This window comes from Piliocolobus tephrosceles, chromosome 13 (genome assembly GCF_002776525.5).
Source record: "Piliocolobus tephrosceles isolate RC106 chromosome 13, ASM277652v3, whole genome shotgun sequence".
Taxonomy (NCBI): Eukaryota; Metazoa; Chordata; class Mammalia; order Primates; family Cercopithecidae; genus Piliocolobus; species Piliocolobus tephrosceles.
Window position 1 is genome coordinate 110546891 of NC_045446.1, and position 23802 is coordinate 110570692.

Genomic DNA, 23802 nt, shown 5'->3' on the forward strand with positions numbered 1-23802 from the left:
CACCACCGCCAACATCATCACCACCAGCACCACCATCACCACTGCCACCACCACCACCATCACCACCAACACCACCGTCATCACCACCACTATCCCCATCATCACCACCACCACCATCACCACTACCATCATCACCACCACCACCCCCACCAGCATCATCATCACAACCACCATTGTCATCATCACCACCACCACTACTGTCATCACCACCACCACCACCAATATCATCATCACTACCACCGCAATTATCATCATCACAGCAGCCTCTATTTATTAGGCTCTTGCCATGGGCCTTTTACCATGTTAAGTGTGTCATATATATTTTCTCTTTTAACCCTACAAAATAGATACTTTATATTAGTCCCAGTTTTATACTTGAAGAAACTGAGGCTCAGGGGGACTGACTGACTTATCCTTGAACAAACAGTAATGACAGAGCTGGTTTTGGACCTAAATAGATCTACCTCTAAAGTCAACCATTACAACAAATTATGCATCAGAATCACCTTGGAAATGCATTAAAAACACAGATTTTAAAACTCTACCTCACAAGAGTCTAGTTGGGGAGGCCTATGATAGGCCCTGGGAACTGATGCAGTCGTCAAGCCCCCAAGGTGATTCTAACGAAGCCCTAGTCCACGGAGGTCCTGTCACATCTGCCTCCTGCTTCTGGGTCCCCACATCTGAGAGGCTCCGATCAGCCCTCCTTAGAAGTCCAGTGGAGTTCTTTCTAGGAGATCCTAATTATGCTGGGTCCCGAGGCCAGGTCACCCATCTTGGAAGGCAAGGCAGTAAAAGAGTCCCAGACAGAGAGGAGCCCAGAGTCCTGCTGCTGACTCTCAGCAAGGCCTCGTGTCTCTGGGCCAGAGCTGCATTGTCTGTAAGCAATAAGAGCTACCATTTTGCATAATTTCTCAAATGGGAGCAGGGTTCGGTAGGCAGCCAGAAACTACGGGGATGGCGTTTCACAAAATGGCCGTTTTATTCATCTAACAAGTCATATGTTGAGCATACACTATGCATCAGGCACCATGCTGGGCCTGGGGGAATCGAAGCTGAAAAAGATTCAGCCCTTGGCACGGAGAGAGTGCTCACGGTCTGTCCAGGGAGCCTGACATAGAAAACCGTAAGTGCAAATTTGGGTTATTACACTCAGATTGTGCCCTCAGGCTCCTAATTACCTGAATAGATGAAGCTGCCAGCCTGTGGAGAAATTGTCAGGCACACTTTTCTCTGAGTCCCAATGTGCTTGGGGGATGTGAAGTGAAGAATATTCATTCATTCTTTCAAGACATCTTTGTTGAGTGCCTATTATGTGCCAGACTCTCTTCTAGGTATAGGTTTTTTAAGACGGAGAAAGTGGCTGCTTTTGTGGAGCCTGTATTCTAGTAGGGGACAGGCAGTGGACAAACAAATATATATGTGACATAGTGTCAGGAGTGGTAAGCGGAAAAAGAAAATGGGGACAGGAGAAGGGGGTGGAGATGATAACAGTGGAGGAACAGTTAGGAGAACATGATGCTCACTCCATAGAAAGCCTGATGTCAGGCTTTGAAACACTCCCCTTAGACCTCAGCCCTGCTTTGTGAGTGCTTCAGGGAAAGAGCCCACTTCCAGCATCCCTCCATCAAGAGACACCTGCAGTGGCAGAACTGGCTGGTAGCCCTGATCCCACTCTCCACTTGAAGGACAGCTGATTAGGCTCCAAGTGCCTCTTCATCTTTATTCTGCTTCTCCAGCAGCCGCTGCTCAGGCTGGCTTGTGCTCGCCCTGAGGCCAGAGGTCCGCCTGAGTTATTAAGAAACAGCATCATCAGCCCCAGCCCCCAGGGCTCATCCTTCAGCCCCCGACCCAGGCCAGCCAGGGATTGTGCCCTGAATCCTCCATAGCGGCTGCAGTTTCTTCGGCAGCAGCACACATGAGCAGTGCAGGGCAAAGCTTCTCAAATATATACGTGCACCAGAATGACTGAGAGTGCTTCATAAAAATTGAACACTCCCAGGCCTCACAGCTATAAATTCCACTTCAGTAAAACAGGATATATTCCAGAAATCCGCATAATTTTAACCAGCACCAAGATAGATGATAACAGTGCAGTTGGTCCACAGACTACCCTTTGACAAATAGAAGAAGAGTAGTAGAAGAGTGTTCATGAACTGCAGCCTCTACACAGAGATTTTTTTCTTGACCTCTCCACATCCTACCCCCATCTTTTTGAGCCAGTGTTGGATGGAATCTGCTGCAGAAGTGACCATTAAAGAGGATGTGCTTTGACCTTCAACTACTCTAAGGGACACATATATTTGATTGGACTTGTAAAGTGGATGGTGATTATTCTCTTTATGTCCTGCCCCCGCTTTTTTTCCAACAAATCTAGTGAGTGTCCTGCTGCTTCCCTGTCTGGTGTAGGTGCCGTGAGTACCAAGTGAAAACTGTGCGTGATGTATCATGGACACAGATGTAGCTTCGCAGCTTTGGTCCCCAGCTCCCTTCCCAATCACCGCCCAATCTTTGCCTCTTGACAGGTGTCCTTCCCCTGCTTATTACAGGATGAAGAAATGGTTTAGGGAGTGATAATTAATTGGGCCTCTCTTCCAGGGTGGGAGGAATGTCAATATCTCTGTGCGAATACTCTCCCAATTCCATTCAAGGTGATGCTGGGCAGGGGAGGAGAAAGTGACAAGGAGCAGGGGAATTAGCATCTTTTGAGTATGTTTTGCCTACCAGACATCACATGAGCACTTTGCACAAATCGCTTCCAATCTTGAGGACAGCCCTTCAAGGTAGATAAATTCCCATTTCACCGATAAGAATACGGGAGCTCAGGGAGCAGAAGGAACTTGGTCCTGCTATTAGCAAGGACTTCAAGCAGAGCTGGAATTTATGCTTAGGCTTGTCCAACTGCAAAGCCCGTGCTCTTGGATCCCCCACTCCTGGCCATTCCTCGCTTTCCTGGAATCCCTAAAACCCCAACTCAAACTCCTTTAGCCGGCTCTGTTGTTCTGCTGCCACCTGCTGCAAACCAGGACAGCGCCTGGGTCCTGATGACCGGCTGGGCTGGGCGTGCCTTAGGAATGGCGTCTTCTCATTGGGGCTGGGTTTTATTCTCTCTCTTCCTGTCTGGGTGAATGACCATTAAGAGCTGGTTTTGATTATCTAGAAAGCCCCACGCAGGGACCTGGTGGGTTGTAATTGGTAAAACATCTGAACCAAATACCGCATTCTCTGCCGGTGGCTGATTAAAGGATTATTACCGTTTTAAAAATAGTCTGTCAGAACTCAGGGTTGTTTTCTACTATTTTAAAAATGACTATTTTGATTCTGTTCGGAGAGGGTTTTCAGTCTTGAGACTGACTCTGTGGAGCTTCTGCAGGAGACTGCAGGGTCAGGGACACCCTGTTGTGCCCTGTCAGTGACATTTCTGAACCTGGACCATCTCCCAGTTGTTGGCTTATGGGCCCAGAAGTTGACAGTATTGTTTCAGCTCCACCGTCCAGTTTTTGCGCATGCAAGATCTCCATTGTCCATCTCATATCCTCCCTTTTCATGACACGGAAGATGGCCTGGACAGTATTAGGAAAGTATAGTCTCCCTTCCGGGTGTGGGAGAAATCTTTGGAAGAGGCTGGGAAAGAAGGAAGCACAGCATTAGAAGACCCTGAATTTCCTTCGTTTAACTTGGTCTAAAGATCAAAGATTCTGAGCAGCCCCCAAGCAGCTTTGTTAGTGCTGTAACAAGATGAGCGCACCTTTCATCTGAGGATCGGAAATGGCTTAACAGACTCTAATTAAGCCTTTGAGGTTTGCTATTCCTAAAGATGCAGATCTAAACTTTTTCTATTGGCTCACTGTATATCACTATGTGGATACCTCAGTTTCATTTCTCTGAGCAACGAAGGTTGTAACTTCCCAGCGTTTGACCTGGGTGAACCCAAGAATTATCCAAACTAGAATTGCATGGCACAGTCTTGTGCTTGCCTGTGGTTACACAGAAAGCCGGCTCTACTGACATAATCGCTAACATTTATTGTCACCTACATGATGTGTAGTGCTGAGTGGTGTACGTATGTATTTAAAATTTCTCAGCATTTCATCAACCCTGCAGGAGAGCTATTCTCTCAGCTTGTAGGTGAAGGAATTGAGACAGAGAGAGAGGAAGTCATGTATCCACATTCATACAGCCAATAAGTGCCAGATTTAAAAACTGGGTCTGTGTACAGCTGCCTTCAAAGTCCAAGGTCTTTCCACTATACAGAATTGCCCCAGACCATGTTGGAAGGGACCTTCAAGGCTTTCATGGATTCCTCCAACCCAGTGCAAGAACGTTCTCCATTGTTCCCCTGAAGGAGATGACCACCCAGCCTCTCCTTGAACATGTCCTGGGCTGAGGAATTCACTGCCTCTCAAGGGACACATTCCAAATTCTTCCAGGCACTGAGTCAAAATCTGCCTCCTAATTCTGCCGTAATAGGAACAGTCTGCTTCTTCTTTCTTACCAGCTCTTCAGATATTTTTTAAAAGTTTGATTTTACTTCATTCACTGATTCTTTCATGCCTGAATTTAGCATAGAATTTTCGAGCACCTTCTCTGTGTCAGGGGCTGGGAATGCAAGATTCATGAATCATGGTTCCCCCAAGAGCTCATAATCTTTTGGGGAAGGCAAAAGTTGCAGCCAGGTCTTACTATACAGGGCTGGTGTTGTCATGCTCTTCCATGTTTCCCTTTCTCAGGCAGCAGTTCCCAACGTGACACGGCTGCCACGTCTCTCACCACTAGTGCTTTTCAGCTTGTCTGGGTTGTCTATTAAAACACAAGGCCCACACTGAACACCACACTCCGGATGGGGCTGGAAAGCAGAGCTGAGAGCACTGGAGAGTTAGGAGTTTCCTCAGACTGAACCCCACATTTCTATTTGCCGCGTGAGCTTGCTTACTGGAATTTGTTTTCCAATTTTTTATTCATTCTGAACTCTGGGTCTTGGGATCAATTAATTCTTCCACTTACCTTTCTCCCACCAGATACACAGGGTTCTTTTCCTGTGAACTTTTCATAGAAATTAGACCTGAGCCACACTTTCCTTAGACCACAGATTTATTTCACTCTGTTCCTACAGAGCTGGAGAAACTGGCAAGGCAGTGAAGGAGAGGGCCAGGTATAAGCCTTGTGAGCTGACAGCCAGACTTTTGTTTTCCAAAGCTTGTATCAACCCAGCTTTCAAGGGGCTGATTTGAGTTCTAACCCGAGGAGGAGGATGAATGAAATGACTTTCCGGAGTCACCCTTGCAAACCAAGAACTCAGGGATCCAGTGTCGTCTTTAGAAGGCTCAGAGAATTCAACCCAACTCCTTGAAATTTCTGCAGGTCCCACCCATTGCTAGGAGGTCAGGCTGCCTCTCTTTAATCTCTTCTCCTGCCATCCTGCCTGACAGAAGCCCACACAGAGGCAGCTCTGCCCCCTTTCCGGGGGAGTCGGGATCCTCCTGCGTTGGCAGCGGTGGAACTTGCTTTGCTGCACTCGGAAGTCTCGTAAAGGCAGCTGCATTTCTTATCGTGACCCTGTGCAGCCAAGAACTCTGGAAAATAGCTTCTGTTGCTCTGGTGGGAATTTTAGCAGACCTGCTTCTCTGGTGGGAGCCACTCCTGTTCCCATACCCAGGCCCCTTCCTCCATTTCAAAAGCAAACAAACGGAGAACAACAGAAAATCATCAAAGCGCCCTTCCTGTCAGATGACAGTCTGCACTGACATTGCCTTCACATGGCATGGAAGAATAGTGAGGAGGATTTCACGCTGTCCATGGAGAGGTACCGCCGGCATCTGTGCCCTTGACCCCAGCCCGTCGTATTCTGAGCTGACCCCATCATAGCTCTAGCCCCTTCTGCGCTAAGGAGAAGGACTATTAAGCCTCAGATAGGTTGTGGGGTGGAAGCGGGAAGGTAGCTCTGAGAGTACTGTGATTGCTACTGTCTAATGCATTTTCAATTTGAGGAAGGAATTTACCATAAATATGCAGATCCTTTGAAGCTGCTTCTGCCGGAGCCTGGCTCAGAGCGCTGGAGCCGGGTTTGATTGTTGGGAATCAGCAGCCTTGAGTGCCAGCTCTCCGGCTTGGGAATAGACCTCTATGGGCCAGCTGGGGAGGCTACTTGACAGGCGATTCCCCCAGAGCCAGCGCGAGTGACTTTACCTTTGATGAGGAAACTTTGAGGCGGCAGATCCGGGTGGAGGGAGCAGAAAAAGAGATGGGTGGCTGAGGGGCTGCTTTGAAAGTTACTGAGAAGTCACTTACTTCTCTTTTTTAATTAAGGATCTAGGAGAAGGGGAATTGGAATGAGGTTTAAAATAGTTGACAACATCTCATAGAATGTCAAAAATTCTTAAGAGTTGGAGGTCAGCGAGTCCATCTTTCCTACCAGAGAACACACCTGTGAGAGCGTCATTCCTGGGCTTAAAAGCCCTCGGCAGCCCCCATTTGCTTTCAGGATGACAGGTGTTGGGTGCTGCATACGTTGGAGTCCCCTCTCCTGCACTGGCCCTTCCGACTCTGCTCCAGCAATACTAGGTGCTGTGGCAATCAGGCATGCCAGGCTCTCTCACATGCCCGTGCCAGTGCACCCATACCCACTCCCATGCCTCACCTGGCTACGCCTACTCACGTCTCCAAAACTCAGCTCAGTGAGGCTTCCCTAACCGCCAGCTCCTGCAGGCACCGGTCCAGAGCTCCGTTTATGTGATCCCTCTACTTTTCACACTATTATTCAGTGCTGGGGGCTCCCTGAGCCAGCTGAGAGTGGTGCTCAGGGCAGGCTTGGAGAGCGAATACAGGAGTGAACAAGGGACTGGTGTGTGCACAGCCCACCTCCCTGGGCCCTGGGGAGGAGTGCAGCGGGCACACAGATGTGCTGTCCAGGCCCTAAGGAGCTCATAGCCAACGGGGACACCAGAGCCCTGGGGACCTAAGGATTTTGTCATGAGAGTTCTCTAAAGCTACTGTTCGCCAGGTTGTTCAAGAGAGATTTCATATGACAAACCTCCCCGCTGACAACTGGAATTTGAAAATTGAAGCAGAAGGCCCCTCCAATCACTGATATCTTCCCCCTTTCCATTTCTTTCCATCGTCCAAGAACAGTGCTCCCCTACTTCACTAAAAGGCTCTGAAATACTTTCTCCTATGAGTGACTCAGGCTCTCCTGTCCACTCCAAGGACAATGGTCAAGGGGCAGATGAGCTGGCTTTGGCAGGGTGTAACCTGAAGGGCATTTTCTCTCCTGCCTTCCTGGCCCACATAAGTCTGGTTCTTTCTCCCAAAGCACAGGGACTTCCTGCTTATCAGCTCTGATGGAAAATTCACTGACTGCAGAAGCTTATTCACACATCAGCCGGCAAACAAATTAGAGCTACTTAAATTTTTGAGCTGGGGGCCGCTTTTGGGCAGAAGAACAAGGTTTTAAGTGCTGCATTTTAAATGTATTTCTTATAATGTGCCCGATCACGCTTCTGCCTGAGATCAGTCTGGGGAAGTTTGCCAGTTCCCAGTGACTCTTTTCCGTGCCTCTTCAGCCAGCTCATGCCTGGAAGAGCGGAAGAGGCGGACCTGCTAATTCGGTCTCAGGAAGCAGCCTGCGTCAGTCAGCTGTGATGGGCCTGGGCCAGAGGTGTGGGGTTTGCAGACAGGCAGGCCTGGGGAAAGAATGAAGGTGGATCCAGGGAGGTGAGGGAGCCACATTCAGCAGCAGGCAGTGTGGGGCACTGGGAAGAGCATAAGGCTTCATGGTCAAAGGCTCAGGGCAGAGTCCCAGCTCTCTCAGTTTCTGTTCTAGCTTTCTGTTTCTCAATTTCCTCCTCAGTCAAGCAGGGATGGTGATCATCATCATATCTGTTTTATGTGCATCATAAAATTATTGTGAGAGCAAAATGAAACATTGTTTGTAGCTGTTCTTTGAGGATTCTACTATATTTGCAAATTTTAGTTCTGTCATCTCACACAGAGATGACTCTCTATGTGTCTGTCTACCTTTGTGTGTGGTATTCCCAGAATCTGGCTTCTACTGTGGCTCAGGGCAGAGAGAAGAACAAAGCGAGGTCTAGCAAGATGCCCAGGGCCAGGTCACTCTGGCTGTAACCACACAAAGACTGGCCTGTGCCAGCAAGACAGGGCGCACACCAGCTCTACCAGGCTGGCCACTCGGGGCTTCAGGATGGCCTCCCCACAGCCTCTCCCTCCCCTGCCTCTCTCCTTCCTCCATCCCTGACCCCTCCTTTTTCCACTCTCTAATGTGGGAGTCTTGCTGGTTCCACCTGGCAGTGGCTCTGGTTGGGTGTGAAGCCTAGGGAAGCAAAAGCTGTGATACCACTCCTATGAGAATCCCAGCACCTCAAAGGCCTGCCTGACAGAGCCCTGCTCAGACAAGAGCTACTGACACCCCCAAAACTAAAAATTCCCCATCTAGCCAGAGCACAGCAAGGCCTGGGCACATGCTAGCTGCATGCTGTGAGCCAGCTTCCAGCCAGGGGCAGAGCCGGGCCATGCTCAGGCCTTTGCAGAAAGCTCAGAAGTGTGTCCTCCCCTGCCCTCCAGCATTCTACTGACTTCAGTGTCCTGAGTTCCAGAAGGACAGAGAGTAACTGGCTTCCTTCCACCCAGGCACTTCATTAAAATCATGAGTTCAATTGGCATCTGCCACTCAGAGTGCAAAGTGTTGTTATTAATACAACCAGCTTTCCCAAGATACTTCTCCACCTGGTGCGTTTAACAAATGAAGCCAGGCATGGCCTGCCTGTGTCATGTTCTTTGGCAGTAATTTTCTTGTAAGATGAAAAATCTCCAGCATGCCTGAGCTCTCTGATAAATTCTTTCCTCAGCAGCTGATTCGAAATACCTTCTAGCTTCCTGGAGGTGAGAGCAGGGTATGCAGATGAGTCCTCATGTTGACGGATCCCGCCGTGCACTCCACACATGGCAATTTGAGGAAGGCCAATTTGATCATCCCCCAAAATGTTTACAAGTGAGTCTGTGAGATTTTCGACTATGCAAGAAAAGAAAAGGAAGTTGGGATGTAGGCAACAGAAAATCTTTTTTTTATTTTTCATTTTTTCTGAGACGGAGTTTCACTCTTGTTGTCCAAGCTGGAGAGCAATGGCACGATCTCAGCTCACTGCAACCTCCACTTCCTGGGTTCAAGCGATTCTCTTGCATCAGGCTCCTAAGTGGCTGAGATTACAGGCGCCTGCCACCACGGCTAGCTAATTTTTGCATTTTAGTAGAGATGGGGTTTCGCCATGTTGGTCAGGCTGATCTCGAACTCCTGACCTCAGGTCACCTGCATGCTTCGGCCTCCCAAAGTGCTGGGATTATAGGCATGAGCCACCACTCCTTGCCAGCAATGGAAATTCTTAAAATCACTTAGTGCTTCTGTCCAAAAAGAAAGAAGATCTGAGCATCCTCGCAGCTCGTCTCTGGGAAATTTAACTTCAGAAACCATGAGCTAGGTGGGAAGTCTATTAAGTTCATACAAACATCATTCGGGGGTGGCATTTTTAGTCAGAGCTGACTGGGGTGGACTGAGCTCCACTCCTGCCCTATTATTTTCGTTGTCACTGGAATCTCTGAGAACAGCCAATGTGGTTTTATTCTCTTTGGCAGGAGGAGGGGTGAGGGCTAGACCAAATTCTGCTTCCTATGCCAGACACTGGGGATTAGGGATGGAAGTCTGGGCAGGTCTTGGCACAAGCTACACATTCGAGAGCAGACAAGCACGGTTGATCTTCATTGTTTGTGGATTCCATGTTTGCAAATTCGACTACTTGCTAAAATCTATTTGTAACCCCCAAATCAATACAGTGCTTTTGCAGACATGCACAGAGCAGCAAAAAATTGGAATCACCAATGTGCACGTTCCCAGCTGAGGTTGAACAAGGCTGCACCGTGTCTTCTTTTTTCAGCTCTCGTACTGTAAACAAGTGTCCTTCTCACAGTCCACTTCATGCCACATCTTGTCTAGTTTTGTGCTTTTTCTTGGCAATGTTTCTGTTTAAAATGACCCCTAAGCATAGTGCTGAAGTGCTGCCTAGTGTTCCTATCTACAAGAACAGTGATGTGCCTTCCAGTGTAAGCACATGTGTTAGGTAAGCTGCATTCTGGCTGAGTGAGCATGCTGTTGTTTAATGTTAATGCATCAACTTTAACACATATTAAGCGAGGTGTCTGCAAATAGCAACACATGTAAAACAAAGTGATTGATTGATTGAAGAAAACAATGTGACCAGAGGCTCACAGGAACGTAGCCCTGTATTTCCCGTAGGAACAAAAATGGTTCAGTATTCCCCAGTTCAGTGTTTGTGGCAACTTTATAGAACAGAACTACCATGAATAATGAGAATCACCTGTAATGAGTTTCAGCCAGGAGAGAAGACCAGGAATGAGCAAACATATGAGTAGCTGAAGTTTTCCTACAGTGACCTTTTCGCTGCATTCACTGCCCCATACTGCTGCTCTCCTGTTTTCTCAAAATGAGCAAGGACTTCATTTCCTGTTGATATCCTGCCTTTCTCCTGGTTCCCCTGATGCAGAAGTAGAATCCAGATCTTATATTCCTGGGGTCAAAAAGAATAATAAAGGTCTTCTAGGCAAGCACTCTAATTGGCTGCTTGGATTCTTGCAAATGGATTATCATAGAGTCTGTTTGAGTGCCTCTGGTGTCAGGGAACTCATCACCTACAGGAACAGTATATTCCATCTTGGAATGCTCTCATTCTTAGACAGTTCTTCTATCTATTGGGCAGAAATCTTTCTTTCTAAAGCCTTTTTCCTTAGTTGTGTTTCTTGGTTCCACTCATCTATTCCACCCTTCCTGTCACTACCTTCATTTCATGGAGCTGTTTTGTGACAGATTGGAGAGGAGACTTCCTTGTGTCCCTCACGTCAGTGGCCACCTGCTTCACCTTCATGCCAGGGAAGCAGTGCTGCCCGTCGCCTCCTACCGTCACCTGTCTGAGGCCTTCTGGGGTTGTCTGCTCAGACAACTGCTCAGACGAGAGCTGCTGACACTCACAAAAGTAAAAAAGAATAAGCCTGTCTCTCTCAGGCTCTGCCCCAAGTCACTTTGCAAATTTACCTCACTTTATAAATATACCCAGCATTTTCAGAAATTCCTGTTTGAACTGGAAGGGGCAAGCCTATATCCTTCTTTTATAGGTAAGATAACTAAAGATAAAAAGAAATGACTTGCCCAAAGGAACTTTGTAATTCAATTCAACAGATATTTATTGAGCACCCTTTATAGGCCAGGCACTTCCCTGGAAGCTGGAGCCACAAAAGGGAATTTATTCATGCATCCAGCCAATATGTAGTAAGTGCCAATTTCATGCAAGGTATTAGGCATATGATAGTGAACAAGACAGAGTCTCTTCACTCTGGTACAGGAGAGGGGTGTGAAACAAATGATTACCTAAATACCTATATGATTTCGAATGTGATGAGTGCTACAAAGCAGTAGTTCAGGGCACTATGCACAAGTCTGTGACGTGGATCTTGATGGAGACAAAAGACTGGGAGGGGCCTCCCTGAGGGGCGACATTCAGGCTGAAACCTAGTAGATGACTGGGAAACCCCAGGGGAAGGGGAGTGTGAGGAGCCTGAATGGGGCCACCCAGAGGTGGTTGTGGTAGATGGCAGAGCTGGTTGGGAAGCCAGACTCCCACTCTGCTTCTTTCACTGCCGCCCAGCCTCCCTTTCCTCAAGCTTTATTTATGTATCCTCTTCTAAATATGTAACTCAGAATCAAAGACAAGGGACAGCAAAGGCCACCTTCAGGGATATGGGGTCTCAGGCAGGAATGCTTGTGGCAAATGACAATGGATAAAGGATAAGGATTCAAATGTTTACTAAATGTTTAACTATATAGTCCCAACCCAATAAATTAATATCTATTAGTATTAGTATCTATATCTATTAGTATCTATGTCTAGTAGCATAGCGGACCTGCCTGGGTTTGAATCTGCATTAACTATGGCGCTTTGGGCAAGAAATCCAACCTCTCAGAGCCTCAGTTTTCTTATCTGTAAAACAGGGATGATGGCAGTATTTCCCTTCTAATGTGGTTGGGAAGATCAAATGAAATGACAAATACAAAACCTTTAGTCCAGTACTTGGCATATGGTAAGTGTTCAAAAGTCTTAGCTTGTATAATTTTCTTATACTGTAGTTAGTCCTTCAGTTATAACAAGTGACCAGGACTAGGAGTTCATTGATGCAAAATATATATATTTATTGAGAACCAGTTATGTTCCAGGTACTCGACTAAGGGCTGATGATAGAGTAGTGAACAGAGAGAGTGTCCAAATGTCTTATACTAAGCACTTGCACACTTCTTGAGCATGACTTACACTGGGGTTGCAATTCAGGATGCACATAAACATCCATCTACATGTAACTGAAACCAAAGCTTGTGAAACAAGTTACCCCTGCTATGTGCATTACACCCTGATCTATTCTAGGTATAGATTTGCTTTTTAAAATGCATGTCTTGACCCACTGAATTGATTTCATGACCCACTAATGGGTTGCAACCCACAGTTTAACAAAATACTGCCTTGGACCAACTGAGTTGCAGGCTTCATAAAGCCCAGTTAGAGTTCACTTGATGTCAAGTCTTCCCAGCCTTCCCTGGACTTGTTTTTGATCTCTTACCCTTGGCATTTACCATTGCTTTCTTTTGATCCTGAATTTTCAGCATTATTCTGCACAAGCACATATCTGATGGTTCCCTCTGCTACTAGAATGCAGCCTTTGGCCAACTTCAGCAACTCCCTTTGTTCCCCAGATCACCCACTCCAGGACTCGGTTGGGCTCTTGCTTACTTATGACTCAGTCTCCTCTGTAAATGAAACTTTTATGATTGGAGATATTAGATTTAAATGCAGTAAGCATTTACTCCTTCGTGCCAAGGTGTTCACCACAGAGGCTAATATTACAGACCTTTTTAGTTGGTTTTGTTTCAAAGTACAGACCTATATAATGTAAGAGACTTTGAAACTCTAACAAACTCAGTTTATTCCTGGGATCCCTGGCCATAGTGTTTTCACCTGAATGTCACTTTTCCGGCCCATATGTCAAAATCACTTCTGTGCACTCATGAAGCCACAAATAGATTAGATTATTAATATGCATCTTTCCTAGTGAGAACTTCAACTTAGTACCCTGAACCTGAGAGTAAAAAAAAAAAAAAAATAGAGTCATTGGTTATGGTTCATCTGACTTTGGATGTCCCTAGAGAACAAGGATCTGAAATAGAATAAAATAGAAAGAGCTTACTTTTCTTTTTCTTTTTTTTTTTTTTTTTTTTTTGGGATGGAGTTTTACTCTTGTTGGCCAGGCTGGAGTGCAATGGTATGGTCTTGGCTCACTGCAACCTCCGACTTCTGGGTTCAAGTGATTCTCCTGCCTCCGCCTCCAGAGTAGTTGGGATTACAGGCATGTGCCACCACACCTGGCTAATTTTCTGTTTTTAGTAGAGATGGGGTTTCACCATATTGGTCAGGCTGTTCTTGAACTCCTGACCTCAGGTAATCTGCCTGCCTTGGCCTACCAAAATGCTGGGATTACAGGTGTGAGTCACTGTACCCGGTCAGAGCTTGCATTTGAATAGGCCTTGAAACTTTTGTCACATCTGTAATTGCCTCACATCATCCTAATAAGGGGAGAAGGGAAGGGGAGCTATTTTTATCTTACAGGTAGCAAAATCAACTTCCCAAGACCATGTAGTAAGTTTCAGGGTGGAACTTGAACCCAAATCTCCTGACTTCTGGCCGGCTGCACTCCCACCAAATACACAATGGTACTGTTAAATGGTACCATTACCTTATGTTCCCATGGCTTATTGTGGCTCATCAAGGGCCATGATGTACATTATCTCAGTTGCTTATCAACAACAACAACGCTGTATTATGGGTAGGCAGATTCATTTCTTTCCAGATGGAGAAGGTTCAGAGAGGTTAAATGCCTTACCCCAGCTCATACAGCTTACACATGGGAGAGGAGGGAAAAACAATGTGGGTCCTCTTGTACCCCCTGAATCCCCTTGTGTCAAGCTAGCTCCTAGGCAACCACTCTGGGCCCTGGTCAGGATCACTCATACGGGCTCTTTGAAGTGACTCCCTTCAGGGCTGTATTCAATAAACAAGTTCATGACGATCAGAGAGGAATGTAGGAAGGCCCAGGTCTTAAGGTCAAGACAACATACACCTGTCCTAACTCAACCAGATGGTATAGTAATAAATAGAACCTAAGTTCCAATGTCAGTTTAATCTCCTGGTAACTGTGTGACCCTCACCAAGTTGCTTGACATCTCTGAGTCTCACTTTCATTCATTCATTCATTTATTCAACAGAAACTGGTATGAAAGTGCCTACATTAAGCATTATTATTGTTGTCTGAAGTACCTCCATTAAGCCTACATTTCTCAGGTGGGAATAATAACAAGGTTGTTGTGCAGAATCAAGGAAATTTATGTAAGCAGAGCACATGGCTGAGTGCCCAGAAAGCAAAGGTGATCAATAAGTGTTTGCAAAACCAGAGTCTGAAGCCGAAGGACTTACCCTGCCTTGGGGTTACGGTGGCCTCCCTAGAAGAAGCTGGATCCTGGCAGCGCTGAGTGCAAAGAACAATCGTCTAAATGTACATAAAATATTAAATGTTCTAGTGCTGCGTGCACACCCACAGATGCAGCCAAGATGTGAGGAAATCCCTCGAGGCTTTAAAAATGAATCTCTTTTTACCTACTTGAGAGGGAACAAAGTGGCAAAATGACAGCCCTGTGTGATTCTAGGCAGGAGTGAGAGCTGTGAGCAGGCAGGATTGCCAGGGCTCCCCCTCAGCGGCAGGGCCTGCAAGTCCCAGGGATGACACCCAGGTGAGCCCATGGGCCTCCAGGACTGGTTTATAGGAAAGGGCCTGAGGGCTCACTGACTGCAGCCTGGAAGGAATCTGAGTCACAGAGAGAGGAAAGGACTTGGCAAAGTTAATTTCGTCCCTGCTTACATGCCAGGCACTGTGCTATGCCTGTTCCCATCGCTGTCTTGACTCTAAAACAAAATAGCACAGTGGTTAGGAGCACATGCTTTGGGGATGCAGAAAGCACGGGTTTACATCCCCATCTTGGTACTTAGCAGCATGTGACTTTGGGGACATTCGTGACCTAACCTTGCTGAGGTTCAGGAGGTTTAAAATCTGTAAAATGAGTACAAAATAACTCCCTCTTAAAGATAGGCTGAAGGTTAAATGAGATACTATAGGCAATGTTCCTGATGCATTCCCTTAACTTGATTTTATTGAGCATCTGTGATAAGCTAGGCCCTGTGCCAGACTCTAGGGATAAAAGCGCAGGCAAAGCTGGCCATGATCCCTACTCTCATGAAGCTTATTATCTAGTAAGAAAGATAGGCCATAAGCAATAGTCACATCAATGAATGTTTGGAAGGAAAAGAACGTGGTTCTAGGAGGAGTCCGACTTTGAGGGATTAGCAAGGAAAAGCTTCCTGGAGGAAGGGACCTTTGAGCTGAAGCCTGAGGGAATTAACAGATGTAAAGTAGATCAAGATTTGGCAAATTTTTTTTCTATGAAGGTCCACATGATAAACATTTAGACTTTGCAGGTCACATGGCTGTGAGCGAATCTGCTGTTGTAGAGGAAAGCAGTCACATGCACAAATGAAGGGGTGGGGCTACGTTCCAATAAAACTTTATTTCAGAAAATAGGGAGTGGGCTGGATTCCACATGTAGTCCAGGATTTGCCAACTCCTAAACTAGCTGAAAGGGGCTGTGGGTTAGGGGTTCATGTGGCAAGGAGAGTTCCAGACAGGGAATGGCATGTGCAAAGGCTGTGGCGGGAAGGAGCCTGTCGCACTGGAACGCAGAAAGACAGTAGCTGTGGCTGCAGCACAGGTAAAGCTGGACCAAAGAGCATGAGAAGAAGATAGAGAGTGGAGAGTGGGCAAAGGAAAGACTTCTTGGGGCGTTGCAGGCCATGGTAAGGGGTTTGGTCTCTGTCCTTAAGCCAACATGGGGAAGAATTGAAGGGTTTTAAGCAGGGACTGGCATGTATGTGAGATTTGGTAGTGACGACGGCTGCTGCTGTGTGAAGAACAGAACAGGGACGCCCAGAGTGGATTCTAGTCCCAGGCAAGGTCAGTGGGGATTTTGATTAGGGTGGAGGCTGGGGAGGTGCGAGGCTCAAGGAAATTAACTGACTTGTTCAGGGTCACCCACCTGTGGCCATAGTACCAGGTACTAATGCGGGTCTCCTGATGCCAGGTAACACACTGCAGCCTCTGTCAGGAAGCAGCAGAGGACCCCTGTGGTCCTGGCCCCTGAGTGCAGGACTTTCTGCCGTGCATTGCTGCAGAAGTGACCAGCTTGCTTATGTTGACCTGGGGTCACGCGACAGACCAAATCCAAGTCCCTGACACTCATTCAGTTGTACAGTCATCACCTTTCCAAAGAACTATGGGTAGCCCCTACTGATGCCACGGAACCATTCACTACAGCCCTGTGACCCCATCAGCCCCCTTGTCTGAGCTCTCCTTACAGTTCTTTCAAGCTTGGTCCTTAGCTGCTCTACCCAGGGGTCCTGCAAAGACAGAGGCTCAGAGACAGCAGTCCTAATAGGAGCAAGAAGTGATGGCTCACAGTGAGAAAAGAAACAGACGCTATGAGAAGCAGACAGATTAACTTATAAAAGTGCAGAACTGCAGGCAGTGGCCCTCCACATTTCAGTAACGCCAAGGGTAGCACTGTATCACAGCACAGTGTAATAACTGGCTTCGTAATGATAACACTGCATATTAAGGTAGACAGGCTCCCTGTTCAAGAGGACAGAGGAACATAATAATTCCTTTAGAAAGGAGTTTTGGAAACAATGGTTTTGAATAAATAATTAAACTCTCCGAAATTTTAATGCTTAAGGAGCAAAATCATTATTAATTTATATCCACCTGTGTCTCTTGGGGATGCTGGGTAAATGATACATGTTGTGTACATGCAAACACATCCCATATCGATTATATTTACCTACATTTTAATATTTGACTAAACACTCCTATCATAAAATGTTTCTTGTAATGGCATTAAGAATCTGTAGGTAGAAGGACTACACATTTGTTTTAAATATTGTGGAATCAATTAAGCAGCCATTGGCCTTGTTTCGAATCCTATTTTTTCTCCTCACCAGCTTTGCGACTTAGGTAAATTATTAACATATCTGGACCCTGCTTTCCTTATGAATACAGTGGGGTGGCAATGGGATTAGTACGCACGACCTTCTAGTGCCCAGCACAGAGCCCGCGTGAGTATGGCGGGCAGCAGGCAGCAGTCAAATGCTAGAGCTGGCTCGCCCCAGCCTGCAGGAGTCCGTTGCACACATCCGTTCCCAGCTTTGTGCTTGGTGACATCATGTTGGCAGCTTTAAATCAGCCATAGTGGGTGTGTTTACATCACAGAAACTGGCAAATGCTACACATCAGAGCCTTTTTTTTTTTCTTCCCAGGAGAGCCAGTTTGTAACATTTCCCAACTGCCCGTGGGCAGGCATTGAAGCACTGTTACTGGCTGCACCCTAGCCCTTCGCTGTCATCCTGTTTGTCAGCTGAGTTGGTCTTTCTGCTCTGCTCGAACGCAGCCTACCCTACTCCTAGAATTTCTGATTTAGTCATTCTGGGGTGGGGCCCAAGAATTTGCATTTGTTTTCATTTTGCATTTTGGTTTTTAAATGTCCATCTCAGAGAAGAAGATAATTTACGTTTCTGAGAACTATGCTTTGAGACACCAGCCTCGTCTGCCTAATCAGCTAAAGCCCATAGTGTGAAACCTTTCGCAGAGCACGCAGGAGATTCCACCTTCCGCCTTGGGCAATGGTATTAAAAACTAATAAGGGTTGACACAGTACTTTGCACATACATCATCTTCCTTAATCTTAAGAACCCTATGAGGTAATAATTACTATTCTCATCCCCATTTTATAGATGGGGGAAACAGGCTCAGAGGGATTCACTAACTTACCCAAGTTCACACAGCCCTTCCGCAGGACGCCAGGTTAAACTCCTGTCCAACTTTGCATCGGTGGCTCTGGTTGTCAACGCCCAGGGATGAAGTCCAGCTCCAACTCTGCATTCCCAGGGTGCTCTGGGCCACATCAGCCCAGAGGGGTGCTTTTTTCTTATCTGTATTAACATGCTATATGTAGGCTAGCAGTGGCCCTGTCCAAATCCATACCTTCTCCTCCTTCACTGCAACCCTGGGGCCTCTAAACAGTGGAAAGGCAGAGCAAGTGCAAGAGACAAAGTATAGAGGGAGCCAAGGAGAGACATTATTTGAAGCAAAATCAAGCCTGCACATGTGGGCATGTGGAAGCGGCTTACAAAACAGCTGTTCCTACAGGAGGCTTGGGGGGCAGGTGTCAGCAGGGTGGAGCAAAGGGATTTGGCTGGAGGCAGAGCCACAGATTGTCAGTGATGAAAGAGCTGTATCTCCTGCCCACTTCTGGCACGTGTGTGGCTTCGAGGGTGCCCAGTGGGTGGGGCAATTAGCCTGTATCCCAGGGCGCCTGGCTCTGAATCTCCCTTTCCCTCCCACTGCCTTTCTGCAATTCGATTGCAATGGATAATGGCTGCCAAGCCGCTTTGTTGGATCTGATGAGTTTATTAATTTCTTGGGGACTAGTGGGAGGGTGGGTGGGGGATTCGTTTCCTGACTGGAGCTTGGGGGCTAATTAGTCTCTTTGCCATGTTCCCAGAGGAGGGAGGTGGGAGGGCGCGCAGTTCAGGCTATTGGATCTGGCTCTGGCTATATCGTTTCTACCCCTGGCTTTTACCTATCTCATGGCTTGGGTAAGACCAAGGAGTCTGGGGCTGGGGCTTCTTTGAACAAGTGGTTAGTGAGGATTAGACCCCTTGAGAACAGTGGAGGTGGGAAAGTGGGTAGCAGAGAGCTGAGGCCTTACTGGCTCTGTTGTATGAGGTTTAGGATGACAGAAAGGACTCTAAGGAGTTCAGTCCTATTCCAGATATCCCAATGCTGACATCTAGCCCGATTGCTTTTTCTGTTCTTCCTGCCTAAATATAGCCCCTCCCAACCTAGGAGACCACTGGGGGCCAATTCTATCCATTTTTCAGACAGGGAAATTGAGCCTCTTTGAGGACAATAATTTCACCTGGCTTTGTGGAGTGTCGAGGCCAAGGAGAAGAAAGCTATGTATGTATTTGGACTTAATGGATGGTGGGGGCCCTGGAAGCCATTCCCCGGTTAGCCTGGCCTGGTTAAGTGAAGGGCACATTCGTATCCCCACCCTAAGAGACAGCAGCAGAAACAGGAAAGATCACAGAATTAGGAGTCACAGATCTGGGTTCAATCCCGTGCTACACCTGCCAGCCAGGGGACCTTCGGCAAGCCATTAAACCTCCCTGAGCTTTAGTTTCTTCTTAACTAAAACAGAAACACATGTAACTACTCGAAAGGGTTGATGGGAGAATTCAGAGATGATAGGCTTGACACCTTGAACACATCAGGTGTCCAGTAACTATTACCCTTTCCCCTTTCATTTGGAAACCTAACAGCTCATCCCTCACCCCTGCAGAGAGGAGGAGGAAGGGGAATCTTGGACCATAACATGGCCTGGCTGTTCCCTTTAAGAGATAATAGGAGCTCCCAAGGCCAGAGGAGGGCTCAGAGAAAGAGAAAGTGCCTTCTGCCCATGCCTCACCAACAACAGCAGTCTGTGGAGACAGTGGTCCCCTCCCCCGCTCCCTGCTTCTAAGGCCAGGCCCAGAGCAAGGGTACAAGCATAAGTAAGGCCAGCACCTGCTGTGCTGAGCCACACTGGCTGCTCGTGGGGGAGACACACAAGTAAACAAGCATGTGCAATGGAATGGTGGAGGAGTCAGGATGACCAGGCAGCCTTCCTCGGGAAGATTCATCTGCGCATAAGAGTGCAGGGCTTAGTATACATATGTAACAAACCTGCACGTTATGCACATGTACCCTAGAACTTAAAGTATAATAAAAAAAAAAAAAATTCAGAACCACAGGCCGTATCTGTAGATGAACTGAGTCAGAATCTGCATTTTAACCAGAGGCTAAGGTGATCCATAGGCACATTGAAGTGTGAGAAGCACTGGACTCCATGTCCAAATAGTGTCCTTTTTATGAGATTCCTCATAAAATTAGCTTATGATAAAGTTTAACTTTAAATAGTAATTATATGATTGTGACAGTACACATAATTAAGAAAAAAGCCGTGCTTCTCCAAATAAGAGTATTTGTTACTGTTTTCAATCTTTTGAATACTTTTGTGAATTTTGTGGTTGATCTCATTTCCCTACCTGCTTTGGCAGTGTATGCTACCACTTTTTAGTACTGTATGGTAGTCCTTTTTGAAAGCACTTTTCTTTTCCTTTTATTTGTTGATTTGTGTGTCATTCACATGCTCCCTTTGCCTTGATACCTTCAGTTTTAAAAATTGTTATATGGTGTATTAGGTGCTTCAAATTCTTGGTGAGATGAGTATAAAGAAATAAAACCAGAATAAAGAGCCTAAATATTTCCAGGAAAAAAAAAAAAAAAAGAGTGCAGGGCTTAAAGCTCAGGCCTCTCAGCTGACAGGCTCTGTGACCTCAAGTTGGGTGGGCTCTTTTGTTTTGGCCTCCGTTTCCTTATCTGTAAAACGGGGCTTGTTGTATGGATATGTATGAGGCCTTGTTTGTAAACGGCAAAGGAATGTGAACATGCACAGAACCATGCTGCCCTTGCAGAGATGGGACAGCTGCCCACCCTTTTCCAGGGGGCATTCTTGCAGGGCATGGACGGGAGCATTTGGTCATCTCCCGTTTTCCACATGAAAGCCCCAACTGTAGAGACCGTAAGGCTCCTGCCTGGAACTGGAGGCCCACGAGAGCTCCCAGCTGATGGTCCGGGGTGGGCCTGGCTGACCCTGCCGTCCACACGCTCCACCTCCTCCAGACTGAAGGCAGGGAGCCGCTCCCTCTCACTCTCAATCCTCTGGCCCCCATGGGGTGGGAGCGGCGGAAAAGGGTGCAACATGTCTTTATTGTTGCTGGAAATTCCGTAAAAGAACCCAGAGCCCAGCTCTGTGGAGTAGAACTGCCTGGCATCTGTGGAACTTGTGTGGGTCTTCCAGGGAAGCTGCTGCTGCTGCCTGCAGAAGCCTGGCAGAGAAGGGTGTGTGCGTTTCACTGGGTTTTTAGCCAGCCGTCTCTCCTGTCTGCCCACCTAAAAACACTCAGCAGCAGCAATGATTTGCCAGGGGCTCCAGTTAGTAGAGATATATTGGGATTTTATGTATATAGAGATGTGTGTGTGTATTTTTATATGTATAAAAAGAGTTATGGCCAGGTGCAGTGGCTCACGCCTATCATCCCAGCACTTTGAGAGGCCAAGGCAGGAGGATTACTTGGGTCCAGGAGGTCAAGACCATCCTGGGCAACATAATAAGACCCCATCTCTTATTTAAAAAAAAATTAAAAAGATCCACTGGGAAAAACAAGCAATCTAAAACCTCATTTCTGTTGAGTTTAGGTTTAGGTAACTTTCCAGAGTGAAGAACTGAGTAAGTTGTGGATTTTTTTCACCTGGTGGTCTTTGAGACAATGAGACACCCAACAGTAATATATTGTGCATTTAAAAACTTGGTAAAAGAGTACATCTCGGCCGGGCTCAGTGGCTCATGCCTGTAATCCCAGCATTTTGGGAGGCTGAGGCGGGTGAATCATGAGGTCAGGAGTTTTGAGACCAGCCTGGCCAAGATGGTGAAACCCCATCTCTACCAAAAATACAAAAATTAGCTGGGGACAGTGGCAGGCACCTGTAATCCCAGCTACTCAGGAGGCGGAGGTTGCAATGAGCCGAGATCGCACAACTGGACTGTAGCTTGGGCGACAGAACAAGACTCCTTCTCAAAAAAAAAAAAAAAAAAAAAAAAAAGAGTACGTCTCGTATTAAGTGTTCTTATCACAATAAAATAAAAACAGAATAAAGGAAACAAAACACAATAGAGAGAGAAAACAAAAGACAACGTGGAAGGAGAGCAGCATGTATTGAATGCCAGGTTAAATACATTCTTGCAATGCCCCCAGTGAGGTTTCTATGATTATCCCCATTTTATAGATGAGGGAACATGCTCAGAGAGGTTCAGTAACTTTTCTAAGGTTTCATTGTTGAGATCTGTGTTCCTGGGTCTGGGTAAATAATGGAACACCCACTGGCACGTATATGAGAAGCTCCAAGAAGGCAGGACAAGCATTACCATCCCCATTGATAGATGGGGAACTGGGGCTCTGAAAGACGCGAATAACTTGCCTGAGTTCTCACAGCTGGTAAATGAGTCAATCTGGACTAGACCTGTTGAGGTTCATTCATTCATTCATTCAGCCATCCAGCAAACATTTATCCAAGGACACAGTTCTCTCCAGTATAGCCTTCTCATTCTTATTTTGATACTCAGAAATGATTGAAGGCAGGCCGGATCAAAAGAGCTCTACAGCCCATCCCTGCCTCAAAATAATGTGATTCCACATGTTCCGTTCCTTTCTGTGTGAGAGAACTTCACCAAACTGCATTCGTTCCTGATTTATTTCTCCATTTTCCTCCCCCACCTCTCCCCCACGTCTTTATTCCTTTCTTCCCTGTTACAGCCCCCGCTTCCCTCAGCCCCCCGACCCTGGGTAATAGTCTCCCTGCTGCAGTCCAGCCCCCTGCTCCATACTGCACACCCCTCCCTGCTCATATGCAGCACAGCCGGAGGCAGAGGTCAGTCTCTTGGCTCCTTCCAGCCCTGAAGGCCACCATTTCTTCCCAGTCCTCTCCGTTGGTCTCCTCAGATCGGCCAGTGGCACGTGGCAGAGGGCCTCAGCATGGACAGCCGCCTCTATGCCTCCAACATTTCGGACACTCTCTTCAACACCACCCTGGTCGTCACCACCATCCTGGTAAGTGGGCTCTCCCGGGCTCCCAGCTGCAGCTCCCTGGGGTGCCTCCCCGGCTCTGAGCACTCACAGTCTGCCCCTTGAACAGAAGATGGGAGCTCTAATCACAGCACTGAGCCCAACTTCTGACAGCGTAATTACACTCAAGTTGCTGTTTCATATGGAAATGATATTTGATGAGTTCCAGAGCAGCTGGGGGGAGGATCGGGGTGGAGAGACACCACAGTTTGTGGATACCTCTTGGGGGCACCCTGACAGCTGGGGCAGCTGTGCAGGGGCAAGGGAAGGGGACCTGTGACACAGAGTGGGGAGCTGGATTCAGACCCTGGGGACCCCTGCCCCTTCGCAGCAGCCCACCTTGCTGGATGCCTGCTGTGTACATGACAGGACCATCCCCCACCACATCCTGAAGCGGACATGGAATGTCTGTGGGTTTACATGGCCTGTTTCTTCATTTCCAGGTGATAAAAAGAGAGCTCTCAGTCTATAGGGCAAGAGGCCAGGTGCAGTGGCTCACACCTGTAGTCCTAGCATTTTGGGAAGCTGAAGTGGGAGGATTGAGGCCAGGAGTCTGAGACCAAGCTGGCTAAGATGGTGAATCCCCGTCTCTACTAAAAAAAAAAAAAAAAAAATAGAAAAATTAGCCGGGCACGGTGGCACACGTCTGAAATCCCAGCTATTCAGGAGCCTGAGGCACGAGAATCACTTTAATCCGGGAGGCGGAGATTGCAGTGAGCTGAGATCGTGCCACTGCACTCCAGCCTGGGTGACAGATGAGACTGTCTCAAAAAAATAAAATCTATAGGGCAAGAGA

General features: G+C 47.1%; 1 protein-coding gene across 1 annotated transcript in view; it reads left to right on the forward strand.

Moving 5' to 3' along the window:
* Positions 1-23802, forward strand: part of GRIK4 (glutamate ionotropic receptor kainate type subunit 4) — a 488614-nt gene that overhangs the window by 377156 nt on the left and 87656 nt on the right. The window contains exons 10-11 of the mRNA XM_026449832.1: positions 20843-20905; positions 22884-22991. Coding sequence (XP_026305617.1) covers positions 20843-20905; positions 22884-22991 — 171 coding nt within the window. The remainder of the gene's footprint in view (positions 1-20842; positions 20906-22883; positions 22992-23802) is intronic.